General features: G+C 41.7%; 1 protein-coding gene across 2 annotated transcripts in view; it reads right to left on the bottom strand.

Annotated features, from left to right (window-relative positions):
* Fntb (farnesyltransferase, CAAX box, subunit beta) overlaps positions 1–12,841 on the bottom strand; it is a 69,023-nt gene extending 56,182 nt beyond the window's left edge. Inside the window, exons 1-2 of one of the 2 annotated variants that reach the window (XM_090344293.1) lie at positions 12,592–12,841; positions 579–643 (exon numbers count right to left, since the gene is read on the bottom strand). In XM_090344293.1, the coding sequence (XP_090200419.1) occupies positions 579–643; positions 12,592–12,735 (209 nt within the window). In that variant the 5' untranslated portion in view covers positions 12,736–12,841. The remainder of the gene's footprint in view (positions 1–578; positions 644–12,591) is intronic. The other variant, XM_090344292.1, reaches the window with a different exon arrangement.
* Positions 12,842–16,439: the final 3,598 nt, after the last annotated feature.

Here is a 16,439-nt window from a genome sequence, read left to right as displayed (position 1 = left end):
GGGTACGGTGAACAAGAGAAAATATTATAATTTTCTTATTTCTTTTTTGGAATTTCTGATCCAAAAGAGCTTAGAAGACTTCAGCTTGCTAAGCCCCTCACCCCACCCCACCTCCAACCAAAACAAGTGTTGTATTTCTCATTGGGAAATTCATCCTTGGAGATATAGATCATTGGCAGAGCAATTACCTAGTATATGATGGATTCCAGACACAGAATTAAATTGTCTCCATTTATCCTTTGCCCCCTCCTGGCCTCTACATGTTTCTCAAGTCTGAGTGAGGGTTCTCCTCTGAACACCAAAGCAACAGGCCACAATCAATCCAAAGCCTGACTCTCTTTCCTCTCCTCAGACTTCAGAGATAAGGACTCAAAGGGCACCCCTCGTGGCTCAGACCAAGTAGAGCATCTCCTTACACAATAGTCCAGTGGAGAATAAGTTTGGGGTCACAGCATGTCACAAGTCATCAAGTATCACTCTAACAGCAGACATAGGAATCACCCCGTGGTTAGATAGGCACAAGGAGGACAAATAATAGACTCTCATCCCAGGCTCCTCAATCTCTTACCACAGCTTACCTTGGCACAAGGTGGTTGAACTTGTAAGAACTGAAGACCTCCTGGATCTTTTCTTCTACTTTGGCCTGGTAAGGATGCAGGACATAGAAGAAAAAACAATAAAATGACAATGCTGCTAACGTTTGCTTCTCATCACCACAAATGCCCACTGGATATACTTGTTCAGTGTAGTATTTTTGTTGTTGTTTTTTTGTTTTTTGTTTTTTTGCCAGTCCTGGGGCTTGAACGCAGGGCCTGAGTACTGTCCTTAGGCTTTCTCAAGGCTAGAGCTCTACCACTTGAGCACAGCACCACTTCCCATGTATGTGGTACCAAGGAATCGAACTTGGGTCTTCGTGCATGCTAGGTAAGCACTCTACCATCAGGCCAAACTCCCAGCCGCCTCAGTGTGGTTTCTGATTGCATATATTTAAGACTGGATTCAAAGACTCAGGACAAGTAGAAGGCAGAGGTAAGTGGTCCCATGTATCATGTTGTTATCACACCAATTTCTTCAGTGCCCTAAACCAAATTGTAACTACGGCTACCTTTTTCAAGTTGTCCTTGCATGTCTCTTTTATTTGTCCAACAGTCCAAATTCTAAAGAAAAGATAAATCTAAAGCTGAGTACTGGTGGCTCACGCCTGTAATTCTAGCTACTCAAGAATCTGAGATTTAAGGATTACAGTTCAAGGCTAGCCCATGCAGGAAAGCTGAGAGACTCTTACCTCCAATTAACCATAACAAAAGTTGGAATTGGAGTTATGGAGTGGTAGAGTACCAGCCTTGAGCAAAAAAGCTATGAGCCTCAGGGTCTGTGTTCAAGCCCCAGTACCTGCACAAAAATAAGTCAATAAGGGGCCGGGAGTTTGGCCTAGTGGTTAAAGTGCTTGCCTAGCATGCATGAAGACCCAGGTTCGATTCCTCGGTACCACATACATAGAAAAAAGCCGGAAGTGGTGGTGAGGCTCAAGCGGAAGAGCTCTAGCCTTGAGAAAGTCCAAGGACAGTGCTCAAGCCCTGAGCCCAAGCCCAGGACTGGCGAAAAAAAAAAAAATAAGTTTGAATATAAATGATAATCTTAAAAAGCAAAAGAAACAAAAAAGAATAGCAGTGCTTCTACAGAACCAGGCAACAGTGACTTTCTTATCCTAACAACGCCCGGTCTGACCAATCCTGATATAATGAGCAACCTGACCACATCTGCAACAGGGCTTGTTTAATAATTATACTTACGGGGGTCGGGAGCATAGCCTATTTACCGGTAGAGTGCTCACCTAGCATGCATGAAGCCCTGGGTTTGATTCCTCAGTGCCACACATACAGAAAAAGGCAGAAGTGACACTGTGGCTCAAGTGGCAGAGCACTAGTCTTGAACAAAAAATATACAAGGATAGCGTTCAGGACCTGAGTCAAGCCCCAGGACTGGCAAAAAATAAATAATAATGCATACATATACCCCTTCTTTCTATACCTAAACCTAATGCTAATATCTATATTTAGAAAATGGGCTTACTTTGCCTCTTCCCAAAATATGTTTAATTCCCCTTTCTCTGGACTTGTCACTACTAGTCTATTTGGCATATTGGTCCTGTGGCCTAGAATTCCTCACTACAGTACTCTTCCTCTGGGAATCTTCAATGTATGTATGATAAATATATGTTAATAAGCTTCTGCTTTCCATTTGATAATCTGTTTTTTGTTATGGAGTCTCAGAAAGAACTTAAAATAGATATTTTTCTTCTCTACATTTGAAAGAAATGTCCCTTTATTTTGATGGTGCTAAGGATACACTGCAGGGACTGGCATGTGGTAGGCAAGCACAACCATTGAGCTACATCCCCAGCCCTGAAGTATTGTTCTTGTCTACTCTGTAAAGTTGGTTGGTCCCATAAAACAAAGGACCTCAGAAAGTCAAGGAAGAAATTAGATCTGCTGTTGGCCCATCACAATGTTATCTCATCTGCAAGGATAAGGGGATGGCAGTGAGGTAGGGGACCAGTTAGCAGGTTACAGGGTTCTAACTTCCTGAGAATTGTTGACCTCTGTAGGCAACCAAGCTTTCCTAGAGCAGGGTGGGGAACCTTCAGCTTGTGGGCTGTATCAAGCCCTCAAAATCATTGGGTATATGATACCAGTACTTATGTGTCTTGTAGGTTCATGCCAGTTGTTGGTAGCCATCTGCCTGTGTTGACAATCCCATATAGTCTGAAATGATGCTACATCTAAATGGCCCATAGCACTCCTCTCAGAGATATATACTGATCTCCTTTGGAAATATTTTTTCCTCACCCCCCACCCAGGCTGGAGAAGGATGTAGAGTCAAGCAAGCTAGGTAAGTGGCCTAACGCTTACCTAGTCCAGCTTTCCCCTCTACCCTGCCCAGGAAGGGGGGGGAGATTATTTCAAAACACCCAGAGTTAGAGCTTCTAGTCCCATTGACAAATGTGCAAATCAGGATATTAATCATGTAAAGTAGCAGCCAGCTGAAAATTAATTTAATTTGATTTCAGAATATGCTTTGGTGTTTGTGTTAGAACTTCAGTTTGAGGGATGTTCTGGTTAAGAATTTATAATATTATTGGCTAGGAGTGTGGCTTAGTGGCAGAGTGCTTGCCTAGCATGTATGAAGCCCTGTGTTCAATTCCTTGGTACCATATACACAGAAAAAGGTGGAAGTGGTGTTGTGGCTCAAGTGGTAGAACGATAGCCTTGAGAAAGCTCCAGGGAAGTGCCCAGGCCCTGAGTTCATGCCACAGGACTGGCAAAAAGAAAAAAAATTATAATATTCCAAGAAACAGATTGAAGCCACCACGAGAACATTACTTAGAGGAATAGAATGTTGTCCCAGATCTCTCTTAATTCTCATACAGAACTAATATAAAGCACCAGCCAAATCAGAACACAGATGGTAGTTTTCCATCATGCCTTCCTTAGCTGCAAACTGAATAGGACAGGAAATTATACATAAAGCATATGTCACCGAGGACATTAAATAAAGATTTATGTATAAATTATATGTAAGTTGACAAATTCTGAATAAAACAAAACCAATTGCACAAAAAAAACCTTTCATTACCAAAGACAAATCTATTCAAATCCATATTACTTAAGAATATTCAAGGGATAGCGGAGGGTAGGGCAAGATAGACGGACACTTACTTTTTAGCTCAGCTTTTCCTTCCCTTTTCCCTATAGTTGTCATATCCGGCCTACAACGCTGCCTTTCAGTATTCAATTTTAAATCATATTTCCTTCCCTTCTTATTTATACTTCTATCTACAGTTAGAATTGCCCTCACACTCATATTTCTTCTCCCATCCCTAATCCTTCCTCATTACTTATTTTCTTAGCTAGATTGGCCAAATATCATTGATTTTTCTGTGTTTTGTTTTGTGTTTTATTTTTGGTTTGGGTCTATGTGTGCTTATCTGATCAATCTTCATCTCTTCTTTCCCCTCCCTTCCCCAACACAATTTTTTTTTACAATTCTTTTTTTTCCATATATTTTTATTATAATTAATAGAATTGTTACATTATATTCACCAGATAGAAGGTGCATTACATCACATACATTGATACTCTTTCTCATGTCTTGGTCCCCATTTCCCTCCCCCCCAACCCCCACCCCTCATCTTGTTTTCCCCCCTTCCCTATCCCATTTCAAATAACCAAATACGCATTTATCCAATATATCAGATAACAAAGTGAATACTATAACAATATGAGATAACCAAGGGACAGCAAAAGAGATGAGAGATAATATAGTACATTAAGGACAACAATCACTTATTAAATGGCTTTTGTTTCTATATCCCAGCGGTACTTTCATTTAGCGTCACACTGTATGGCCTTATGTATCTAGGTTTTGCTCTATTGTAAATCTCTGCTAGGAGAGCCCAAGGTTTCTACTGATTATGACAAATGAGGGAAACCATTGAGCCTATGTTCCTTTGGGTCTGGCTTACTTCAATTAATATGATTTTTTCTATGCCTTTGCATTTCCTTACAAATGGGGCGATGTCATTCTTTCTGACAACAGCATAGAATTCCATTGTGTATAATAAATACCACATCTTGTTGATCCACTCATCAACTGAGGGGCATCTGGGTTGATTTCATATCTTTGCTATGGTAAATAGTGCTGCAATGAACTTCGTTGTGCTAGTGGATTTAGTATGTCCTTGTTTCTGGACTATTGGGTAAATGCCAAGTAGTAGAATTGCTGGGTCATAGGGGAGCTCTATGTTTAGTTTTTTGAGGAACTGCCATACTGCTTTCCATAGTGGTTGAACGAGTTTGCACTCCCACCAACATTGTAGTAGTGATCCCTCCTGGCCACATCCCTCCAGCATCTGTTGTTATTAGATTTTTTTGATCCTGGCCATTCTAACTGGAGTGAGGTGGAATCTTAAGAGTTATTTTGATTTGCATTTCTTTTATGACCAGAGATGTCGAGCATTTCTTCATGTGTCTATAGGCCATTTTTGTTTCTTCTTCAGAGAAGACTCTCTTTAAGTCTTTGGCCTATCTTTTAATGGGATGGTTGTTACTTTGGAGATTACTTTTGGAATGATTCAATTTTTTGAGCTGTTGATATATCTTAGATATGAGGCCTTTGTCCGTTGTATGGTTGGTGAAGATCTTCTCCCAGAAATAGCTATCACTCAAGTGATAGTAGACTGAAAGCTTTGAACAAAAAAGCTCAGGGACAGCATTCAGGCCCTGAGTTCAAACCCCAGGACCAGTATAAACAAACAAAAAGTTCTATGAAAAGCATAGCTATGGGCTGGGACCATGGCCTAGTGGTAGAGTGCTCGCCTACCATGCACAAAGCCTTGGGTTTGATTCCTGGGAACCACATACACAAAAAAAGCTAGAAGTGGCGCTGTGGCTTAAGTGGCAGCGTGCTAGCCTTGAACAAAAAGTGTTCAAGGACAGTGCCCAGGCCTGAGTTCAAGCCCCAGGACTGGCAAAAAAAAAAAAAAAAAAAAAAAGCCTAACTACATAACAAGTTAAAAACAGGAATTGACAAGCTGGCTGCCAGAGGCTCACATCTGTAATTCTAGCTACTCAGGAGGCTGAGATTTGAGGATTACAGGTTGGAAGCCAGCCCAGGCAGGAAAGTCTGTAAGATATTTTATCTCCAATAAAATATCAAAAACAGGGGCCGGGAGTTTGGCCTAGTGGTAGAGTGCTTGCCTAGCATGCATGAAGACCCAGGTTCAATTCCTCGGTACCACATGCATAGAAAAAAAGCTGGAAGTGGTGCTGAGGCTCAAGTGGTAGAGCTCTAGCCTTGAGAAAGCCCAAGGACAGGGCTCAGGCCCTGAGCTCAAGCCCAGGATTGGCAAAAAAATTAATAATAATAATAATAATAATAGTAATAAAATAAATAAATATCAAAAACAGTAACAACAAAGAAGACTATCCCACTTTTACAGCCTGATCTTCTGGACATGGTGTTAGATAAGAAAAGAACAATATGGTAGTTAAATGATTGGATCTAAATGCAAAATTTTGAATATACTTGCCATATAAAGTGAAATGTAGGACATAGAGCTGTGGCTTAAGTGGTAAAGCAATAGCTTTGAGCAAAAAAAAAAGTTCAAGGAGAACACCCAGACCCTAAGTTCAAGCCCCAGGGATGGCACAAAACAAAACAAAATGAAGGATTGATGGCAAGCAGAGGAATTAAATCATCAGTCAGACATTGAGGAAACACTACGAAAATATATATGGAATTTATAAAACTTCTGGAACACCATCAAAAGAACAAACCTATGAATCACACATAAAGGGAAAAATACAAATTAAGATACAGATAATCTATTCAATAAATTACAGCAGAAAACCTCCTCAACCTTGAGAAAAAGAGTCATCGAGAAGGAACAGGCTTACAGAACATCAAAGGTGAGCAAATGAGTTCTCTTTTTAGCATTTTAACACATCTAGAGTCAAAATCTTCAGGTCACCAACCTCTTAATAAGTCCCAGCAATAGCTCCCACTTGGGCAACATAGCCAAGCACAGGTAAGGAAAATGGAGGTTTATTTGTAAACTAAGATACCTGATAGAAACTACAACCATGAATACATCCATTCATTTAGTGCTCTGAGTCCTTTGGTTTTAATCACAGCCTAGGGGTGGCCTCAGGGATTTCCAATACTACACTGCAATAAGAAATTAGGAGGTCTTAGTCTTGACTCAATAACACCTGGTAGAATATCAACAATTAAATTCCTTTTAAATTTTTTACTAAATTCTTCACTTCAATTACAAGGGGGAACTAGACCAAAAAAGTGGCTCAGTGCTTGCCTAGTAGATGTGAGGCTTTGGGTTCAATCCATAGAACCACAATAATTAACAAATAAATAAAAAATATTGGAAACAGAGGCTAAGTATTTTTTACTCAACTGAGATACACGAATAAATAAGTTAAAAGTTATCTAAGTCATGATTAACTTTTAACATTAACTTCAATACATTGATGCTAAAAACAAAGCAAAGAACAGTGATGCTAAAGCATGCCCCCATTCCCTGGCTCTCACTTTATACTGAATTTCCATGCCTTCTATTCATCCCAAAGAAACTGAGTGTTTTATTAAAACTCTCTTTTCTTAGGTAAGAACCTGCCTAGGCAAGCTATTCTTAGCCTGTACAATACATAAGCTGTTTAATAGCCCTATCCCAACAGATCATTTTCTTCTGTATAACAGCAAAAAGCCCACAGACTCATTTTCCCTGAGCACTGAGAACACAGTTCATACACCTGTAAGTGAAAGTGAAAGGGTTCTCTTGGAATAGAACAGAAACCTAAAGTATCTGATCTGCTTCAAAAACATTCCTGCATGACAGTGTGACAAGAAAGACCACAAGGATCCCTCACTGAAGATTTAGTCCCAAGAGATTACCTGTTCAAAATGTATAGCTGCCTAAAATAGAGGGATTTTGATTGATCCGGACTGAACACATATATATAATAATTTTTTTTTAATCTTCATGGAGCTTGGTGCTGAAGCTCACTCACACCTATAAACCTAACAACTCAGGAGAATGAGATCTGAGGATCATGGTTCAAAGCCAGGAAGACTTTTATGTTCAATTAATTACCAAAAAGGTAGAATGGAGCTGTGGCTCAAGAGTTAAGGAGCTAGCTTGTAGCAACAAAGCTCAAGGACGCTGCCCATGTTGTGCTCCAGGACAGGTACAAAAGAATTTTAAAAATTAAAAATAAAGGCTGGACGTGATAGTTCACACCTGTAATCCTACTCAGGAGGCTGACATCTGAGGATCAAGGTTCAAAGCCAACCCAGGTACAAAAGGACCTGAGACTCTTTATCTCCAATTAACCTCTAGAAAATGAGAAGTGGGGCTTGGCTCAAGGGTAGGGTAGTAGCCTTGAGCTGCAGAGCTCAAGGACAATGCCCAGGCCCAGGGATAGGGGGGTAGCCTTGAGCTAAAGAGCTCAAACACCACCCAAGCCAAGTTAAAGCCCCATGACCCACAATAAATAATTAATTAAATAGGAGCCAGTGGCTCACACCTGTAATCCTAGCTACTAAGGAAGCTAAGACCTGAGGACTGCAATTGGAAGTCAACTCAAGAAGGGAAATCCATGAGACCCTGGTCTCCAAAAAGCCAAAAATGGAGCTGTGGCTCAAGTAGTAAGTAAAGCATTAGCTTTGAGCAAAAAAGCTCGGGACAGCACCCAGGCCCTGAGTTCAAGTTCCAGGCCCAGGACACACTTAACAGCAGAATGACAGACAACACACATTGCTGCTAACAGTATAAAAAGTACAGCTGTAGAAAAGCTTCATGATAGTTTTGTTAAATGAAATATCTACCTTACATCTATTAAATTTCTATTCAAAAGAAATTAAATACATACCCCAAAAGATTTCTACATGTATTTTTCTAGCAGCATTATTCATAACAGACAAAATCTGGAGAATAGGAGAAAAGAGAGGAATGAGAGAGACTACCCCAAAACCTCTATTATATATACGTATGTGTAATTTTTTAAAAAACAATTAAAAAGATAGCTAATGTACAAAACATGACTAAATAGTATGCTTTGTGAAGATGTCTTTATGTGTGTAGTTACCCCTACCTACAAGGCTGCCTCCTTATCACTTGAGTCATACCTCCACTTCCAGATTTTTTTTTTTGGGGGGGGGGGTGCAGTCCTGGGCTTGAGCTCAGGGCCTGAGCATTGTCCTTGGACTTTCTCAAGGCTAGCACTCTACCACTTGAGCCTCAGCACCACTTTAGGCTTTTTTCTATGTATGTGGTACCGAGGAATCGAACCTGGGTCTTCGTGCATGCTAGGCAAGCACTCTACCACTAGGCCAAACTCCCAGCGTCCACTTGCAGCTTTTTGCTGGTAAAATAGAATAAGAGTCTTATGGACTTTTCTGACTGGGCTGGCTTAGAACTAATGAGATCCTCAGATCTCAGCCTCCTAAGTATAGCTAGGATCACAGGTCCAGCGATCAGACTGGACCAGCCCTAGGCTCATGGAGAGTTCTAAGCTGCTTGGGACTTCTGGAGCTGTGGATTTTCACCTAAACATCTGACTTCACTTCCTCTCAAGTAATAAAAGAGAGAGATTACCAAAAATTTTTCAAGTTTAACAAATAAAATACTTCTCTGAAGAAGTAACTTCATCATTTGGGGATGCCATAGCAAAATAAGACTGTAGGAGACCAGAATACATCACTCCAAAATAAGCTTCTTTGGCATAAGGATTATTTTGAGCTGATTATTTTGAGACACAGCAGACACAGGAAAAGTTCTGAAAACTGCTCTGAAGGAAATCTCCCATCTCTTTCTTCCTTCTTTCCTCTCTACTTTCCCACCTCTAAAAGGAAACTCCATTCTTTGTTCCAGAAGGAAGCTCTATGTGAATCAACAAAGCTACCCATTTTTCATTTTCCTGGCCTATATGATTTTATATTTGAGGCTACCTTGTAGTTGAACAATATAGTATCTGCTGAATTTCAGTGAAGATGACTCACATAGCCTCCTACTGAACGTTTAACCAGAGTTCTGACTCCTCTGCTACTGCAATTAAAAAAAAAAAAAAAAACAAAACTGTGAAGTTTGATTGTATTGAATGACTTGTTTTACCTGCCTTCATTCATCTTTAGAGACTATACCATGAAGCAAGAGGCTTCCCTACTGGTCCAGAACCCTAATGGCCCCTCCCTTGGGCTGTGTGACCACTATCTACCATACATCATTAACCTACCAACCCAGCACATCTTTAATCTTCTCATGTGCCAAATGTGTAAGGACTGACTCATACAATATATGGGGAACATTTAGCACTGTGCTAGGACCAAAATAAATGGTCACTATGCTGATTACATCCCTAAGGAAGCCAAATTATCTTTTTTTTCTTCTTTTGTGTAAGTATGTGTGTTTGAATTTAAGATAGGGTCTTACTATATATCCCACATTGGCCACAAATTCTGAACCTCCTGCTTCAGCCTCTTCCTGCTGTGACTTTGTGTTCCATCACACCCAGCTGTTATCTTCTTACTAACTGCAACTGTTCATCCTAGACTTTTAAAATATGAGCAGGGGGCCAGGAGTTTGGCCTAGTGGTAGAGTGCTTGCCTAGCATGCATGAAGACCCGGGTTTGATTCCTTGGTACCACATACTTAGAAAAAGCCGAAAGTGGTACTAAGGCTCAAGTGGTAGAGCTCTAGCCTTGAGAAAAATCTGACAGTGCTCAGGCCCTGAGCTTAAGCCCAGGACTAGCAAAAAAATAAAAAATAAAATAAAATATGAGCGGGAATAATGACATGGAAAAGAAATACTACTAAATATCACACCTTTGGGCCTGTATCTCAAAAATGCTCTGGAATAACATCTAAGACCCAGTACCTTCTCAGCCCTGGACCTGGCTTTGGTGCTATCCTTTTTCAGATGAGAACATGTCTCCTTTTTTTGTATTACTCATTTTGCCTACCTTTGAGTATAACAGTTGGGGGGGAAAAAAAACAACTTTAGCATTCTGAGGGGGGAAAAAGAAATTATACAAAAAAGGGGGGGCTATCAGAAAAGCTCTTTATAATATCCCTATTTTTTACTTGCTTTTCTAAGCATGGAAGTCTCTGTACTGAATTTCAAATTAACAGACCAACTACTGATTCCTCTTTCTCCCTTTATATCCATACCCCTCTCTGCTGGGGCAATTCAGTTAACTATTTAAAAGAAAAAAAAAAGGGGGCCGGGAGTTTGGCCTAGTGGTTAAAGTGCTTGCCTAGCATGCATGAAGACCCGGGTTCGATTCCTCGATACCACATATAGAAAAAAAGCCAGAAGTGGTGCTGAGGCTTAAGTGGTAGAGCTCTAGCCTTGAGAAAGTCCAAGGACAGTGCTCAGGCCCTGAGCTCAAGCCCAGGACTGGCAAAAAAAAAAAAAAAAAAAAAAAATTACCCCAGGGCTGAGGACAGGGAAGGGAAGTAAGCTAACTCCTCAGTCCAAAGTCTGGTCAATAGGAAAAAAAATTTGACTTGAATCAACTCAATAATCCATTACTTTGTAACACTGTAAACATCCTACAAGTTTTTCACTGATGGAAGATTTGTGACCTGTGGCAGGACTTCTGTAGGACAAGATGATTCAATAACTCACCTGAGAAACTAGATTCAAAAAATAAGGGTTTCTGTGGGTTTTGTTTTGTTGTTTTGGTTTGTTTGATTTTGCGGGAGGGGGGGGAGGAGAGGGAAGGGTACCAGTACTGGGGCACTGTTCCTGAGTCCTGAGCTTTTTCACTCAAGACTATTAATCTACCACTAGAGCCACAGCTCCACTTCCTGCTTTTAATTATGAAGGATCTGAATTCCTCCCAGCCCAATGGCTCCACCTGGGCTTGTGTCAAACCTTTATCTTCAGATCTCAGTCTGCTGAATAGCTAGGATTACAGGTGTGAGCCATCATCACCACATGATGTAAAAAGGTTTTCTCTGCTACCCATGAATATAAATCACCAGTTAAGTTATTCTACTATTATGTGTATAACCATGTATTCAAGCTCTTTTGTTATAATTTATAGCCGTACTTGTAAAATAGAATTATTGTTATTAATTTTGCCTAAACAGAGGCTTGCAGGTTCAGGTGTCAAAGAGAAAGCAGGTCCCTGCCTGCTTAAATCTAGGTACTCGTCTTACTAACAGATCTTATTTTAGTCAACAGTTGGAGGCTTGTTTGTTAGTGCTGAAAGAATCATCCTGACCATTTCTAGTAACAGATGGGCAAACAGCCCTACAACTCATTCGGGAACGATTCCAATTGGGTAATGAAAGGGAAAAAGCCAAACTATGTAGTTAACTATTCAATCCTCACACACACTTCAAAATGTCCTGTTCAATTCCACCTCTAGGCTTAGTAAATGACAAGCAGCCCCTAATCCATATTGCTAGAACTTTCCAAACCACAGCAGCTTTCCAGCCTGCCTCCTTCTCCCTCCACACCCCCACCCCACCCCACCCCACCACCGGAGGCTGTTTCATTTGTGTTTCTGAATACTGTGCCCAATACCTACTGTGTCCATTACCTAGCTGGTGCCAACACGAGGCAATCCCCCACCTGACACTGCACGTCAGAAATTAAACCGACTGTGGAACCGTACGAGCGCAGCCCCGCCAAGCTGTCCCCTAAGGGTACCGAGATTGTGAGCAGGTGGGGGAAAGTGCGCGAACAGTCCCAGAACCTGGGGGCAGAATGCCGCGGGCTGGTCCGCCCGGCCCGCAGCGAGCTCGGGCCCAGAACGCCTTTCTCCCCGCTCTGAGGCACAGAGGTCCCGAATTCCGCGCTCCCTTCTCGGCCCAACGACCCCTTCCCAGAGCTGCCCCACAAAGGCTTCAGTCGGAAGCCCCGGGCGCTCGCCGGAGGGGGGCGCCGAGGCGCATTGTGGGAGTCGTAGTTTCTCGGAGCATTCTGTGGCCGAGCAACCCGACAGTCGGGACTCCCACTCCCAGAAGCCCCCGCGCAGGCGCCTCGCCCAGTCCTGCCACCTCACCTGTTCAATGGACGTGACTGTTTCCACCGAGTCGTCCTGCAACCGCTCCCGCGCGTGCTCCGGCCTCAGACTGTACAGCGGTTCTGACCAGACAGGGGAGGAAGGTGGAGGGCAATAGTAGGTGAAGGAACTTGGAGAAGCCATGATCAGGAGAGCAGCGGGCGGTGTGTAAGACTCAGCTTCGTCCAGCAACAACGCGCATTGAAACTCGAGCGGGCTAAGGCGCTACGGAGAGTGGGTAGAGTCAAGATTTTGAACGCGAATCTCTCCTCCCACCTACACATCTTCAGGGCGTGAGGGACTGGGATGCTGCCGCCCCCCTTCGGACAGATGAGTGGCTGCAAGAGCTCAACTTCCTGGCGTGCCAGGAAAGGATGCGAGCCTTTAAAAACAAACAAACAAAAAATAACCTTTCGACATTCGGCCAGCTGTCTCCTGAGTGGTAAGGTCGTGGCTTGCACTTGGGGACATAACCGTAAAAGCGGTTCTGACGGCTCTCCTGAGTGACCCAGTGTTGCTCCTACTTAGAACCATTGTGCGCACCGTTGGGTTTTTGACAGCCTCCCAGGAGTAGCCAGAAGCTCCTCAACGAATGAACAAAATTACTCCCTCCGTACGCAGTGATGGAGGGAAGGGACGTTGTGATTTTTCCCTCCTCCTTGGGGGATTACAGTGCAATAGCAGGAATTACAATGTGGTAGAAAAGATGAGGATATGTGAGACACTCCTGCCCTAAGAAGTCGTCAGCAAAATATTTATGGAACACTACTGCCTGTCAAGCCTTGTGCTAAACCCCAGAAATACAAACGCTTCCTTTGGAACCCTTACTTTTTAGGAATACGTAAGATTGAAATGAATGGATGGAAATATATGAAAGTTTAGAATAATGATATAGTAACAAGGTCAGTGAAAGAGACTGAAGGGTTAGGAGTCTAACTAGATTAGTAATCAGACCAAGCTTCTCTTAAGTATTGAAATGGGGTAAACAAATTATTGTTTTAATTTGTTCCAATTTTTAGTATTGCAATATTATTTGTGATGCCAATATTATTCTGTTGATTGACGCTAAGAGTTTTGCAGTTAACCCCTACCAAAAAGCTCTGTAGCCATACTTGTTAGACTTGGTTTGAATTAGTACTTGTTCTCAATCTGCTTTGCTCTGTATAACCCATACTTGAAAAATGCTGGCTTGTATATAACTAGGTATTTTTCAGAAGGTAACAAACCATATCCTTTACCAGAAAAAAAATATGTATTGTTCACCTGTTCTATGATTTCATGCAGCCTGGCCTGTAGTGATTGTAGTGCTTTGTCCCACTCGCATCTGAGGCCCCTTCCCCCTTCCCTGGAAGGCAACTCCTACTGTGCTACTAAATGGTTTCTGACCTGTTTCCTACCTTATTTTCCAGGTTTCCAAGAAATAAGCAAAACACAGTAGGCAGAAGGGGAAATTCCTGTGGTTTTCAGGGTTAAAAGGAATCCCCAGAGACAGGCTTGCATGTCATCCTGAAGCATCAGCCATTTCTCGCTCAATAAAACGTATTTTCCATTCCCAATCATGACTGGAGTGGTCTCATTATTTGCCAATCTGGACCCCATAACAGTATGTAACATTTAAGCTGAGACCTGGAGGATGCTAAGGAGCCATCCAAGAGAACAAAACGAGGGCCCTCCAGAAGAAGGAAGACCCACAATACATACACCTCTGTAAGCTTTTATTATCTAGACATGTTCACAACCAAAGAAATTCTCACAAAGTGAGTATAATCGTATATGTCCCCATATGAATGTTACAATAGTGATCTTAGGAAAACTTTGTTACCTTTGAACAATATACTGTAAACTAATATTTTTCAGAGCCTATCTCAAAAGTACTACACCAACATTACAATGTCAACAGCCTAAGGGGGTGTGGGAAAAGATAATCTGTTTCCCAAGGGTAGTAGTGTAACTCAGGCTTTAGGTTACATGCTTACATGCTTAGTATGCACATAGCACACGTGCAAATGCACACACACACACACACACACACACACACAAGACAGAGAGAGAGAGGGAGAACATTTTGCCATTCCCTTTCAATTCCAAGTCACATGTGTAGGATCCAAGAAATATAGGCCAGTGTAATATTTCTCACCTGATCATCTATCTTCAATCTCTGAGAAGTACCCATTGCAAAGATGAGGCCAGGTGGCACAATTGTCTTATGTGGGTGAATATATCATATTCCTACCAATGATATCATTGTTAAGACCCCTGATGCTAGAATGTTACCAAATCTGGAAATGAGTAGGACTGTAGTAAAGATTGTGGATATGGATATCCAATATAGGATTATCTTATTATGTGTTTGGAATCTTATTGTAGTTCCTTTAGTTCCATTTCATTTTTGGGGGGAGGGTGGGTAGTCTGATTAGGTCTAGGTCATATCAAAGGATTCAGCCTTCAATGTTAAAATGTTGCTTTGCTCAAGAGTCCGAAACAAGATTTCAATCCTAAGCATGGAATTACTGAAAGAGTAACTGGAATGACTTTGTAACAAAGACTTTGCATTTCTCCCAGGTACACCTAAGGCAATTACAGATCATATTCTAGAAATTGAAATCTATTTCTGAAATGCAATCCTCTCTGCAGTGAGATCCTAAAGCTGTTAATAGGGTCCTGGCAGGCATCTTCTACAGGATTGTGTCCGTTCATTCAAGAGATGTTAATTGAGTAGCAATTATAGGCTGGGCACTGAACTAAATGCCAAGGAGACAGTGGCGAACACCGTCTCTGCCCTAATGGGTCTCTTATGATTTTCCAAAAGAAATTAAACAATAATGCAAAATTGACTATTTCATTAGAGCTGGAGAAAATGGCATGAGGCAGAAAGAAGCAAAAAATATGTTGCAAGAAAGCATAATAAGGGGCCAGGAGTTTGGCCTAGTGGTAAAGGGCCCGCCTAGCATGCACGAAGACCTGGGTTCAATTCCTTGGTACCACATACATAGAAAAAGGCTGAGTGATGCTATGGCTCAAGGGGTAGAGCTCTAGTGTTGAGAAAGCCCAAAGACGGTGCTCAGGCCCTGAGTTCAAGCCCCAGGACTGGCAAAAAAAAAATAGTGTGGATGATCAAGAGACTCCATTATGAAATTGAGCTACTTAATCTAGGGAGAGAGAACAAACCAGGCAGGTGAAAGAAAATCCAGTGAGGAGCATGTAATACATGCAGGCATCAAGAAGATCCTTAGGGGCCAAGAATTTGGCCTAATGGTACAGTGCTTGCCTAGCATGCATGAAGACCTGGGTTCAATTCCTCAGTACCACATACATAGAAAAAAGCCAAAAGTGGTGCTATGGCTCAAATGGCAGAGCTCTAGCCTTAGAAAGTCCTAGGAGAGTGCTGAGGCCCTGAGTTCAAGCCAGCACTGGCAAAAATAAAAATAATAAAAAAGAACTCATTAAAAAAAGAAGATCCTTATGCCTTGGATCATTAACAGTCTATGAGTTGTCCTTCCTCTGATTAATAATACCACTTGTTCAAGAGGCAGAATGAACATCAGTAGTACGCCCTACCCAGAATGCTGTAGAGAGAAACACCTCAATAATGGTCATGAATAGCAACTCCTGCTTGGAACAAAAATGCTTTGGGTTTATTTTATTCAGATGAATGATATTGTTTTTTTCTACATCGAACTATGGGGCTGTATTTCTTTTTTTTTAATGTTTAGTGCAAGTTTGTACTAAAGCAAAAAGAAAAAGAAAACAGTTAATGTTTCAAGTAAACCACTAGAGGTCGCTCCTGACCCTTAGAGCAGGCCCAGGGTAAGCTTGGGAACAGCTGTCATGGCATTACTCATCCAAGC

This window comes from Megascapheus bottae, chromosome 14, assembly GCF_031878675.1.
Source record: "Megascapheus bottae isolate mThoBot1 chromosome 14, mThoBot2.hap1, whole genome shotgun sequence".
Taxonomy (NCBI): domain Eukaryota; kingdom Metazoa; phylum Chordata; class Mammalia; order Rodentia; family Geomyidae; genus Megascapheus; species Megascapheus bottae.
This window is presented reverse-complemented; position numbering and strand designations above follow the sequence as displayed.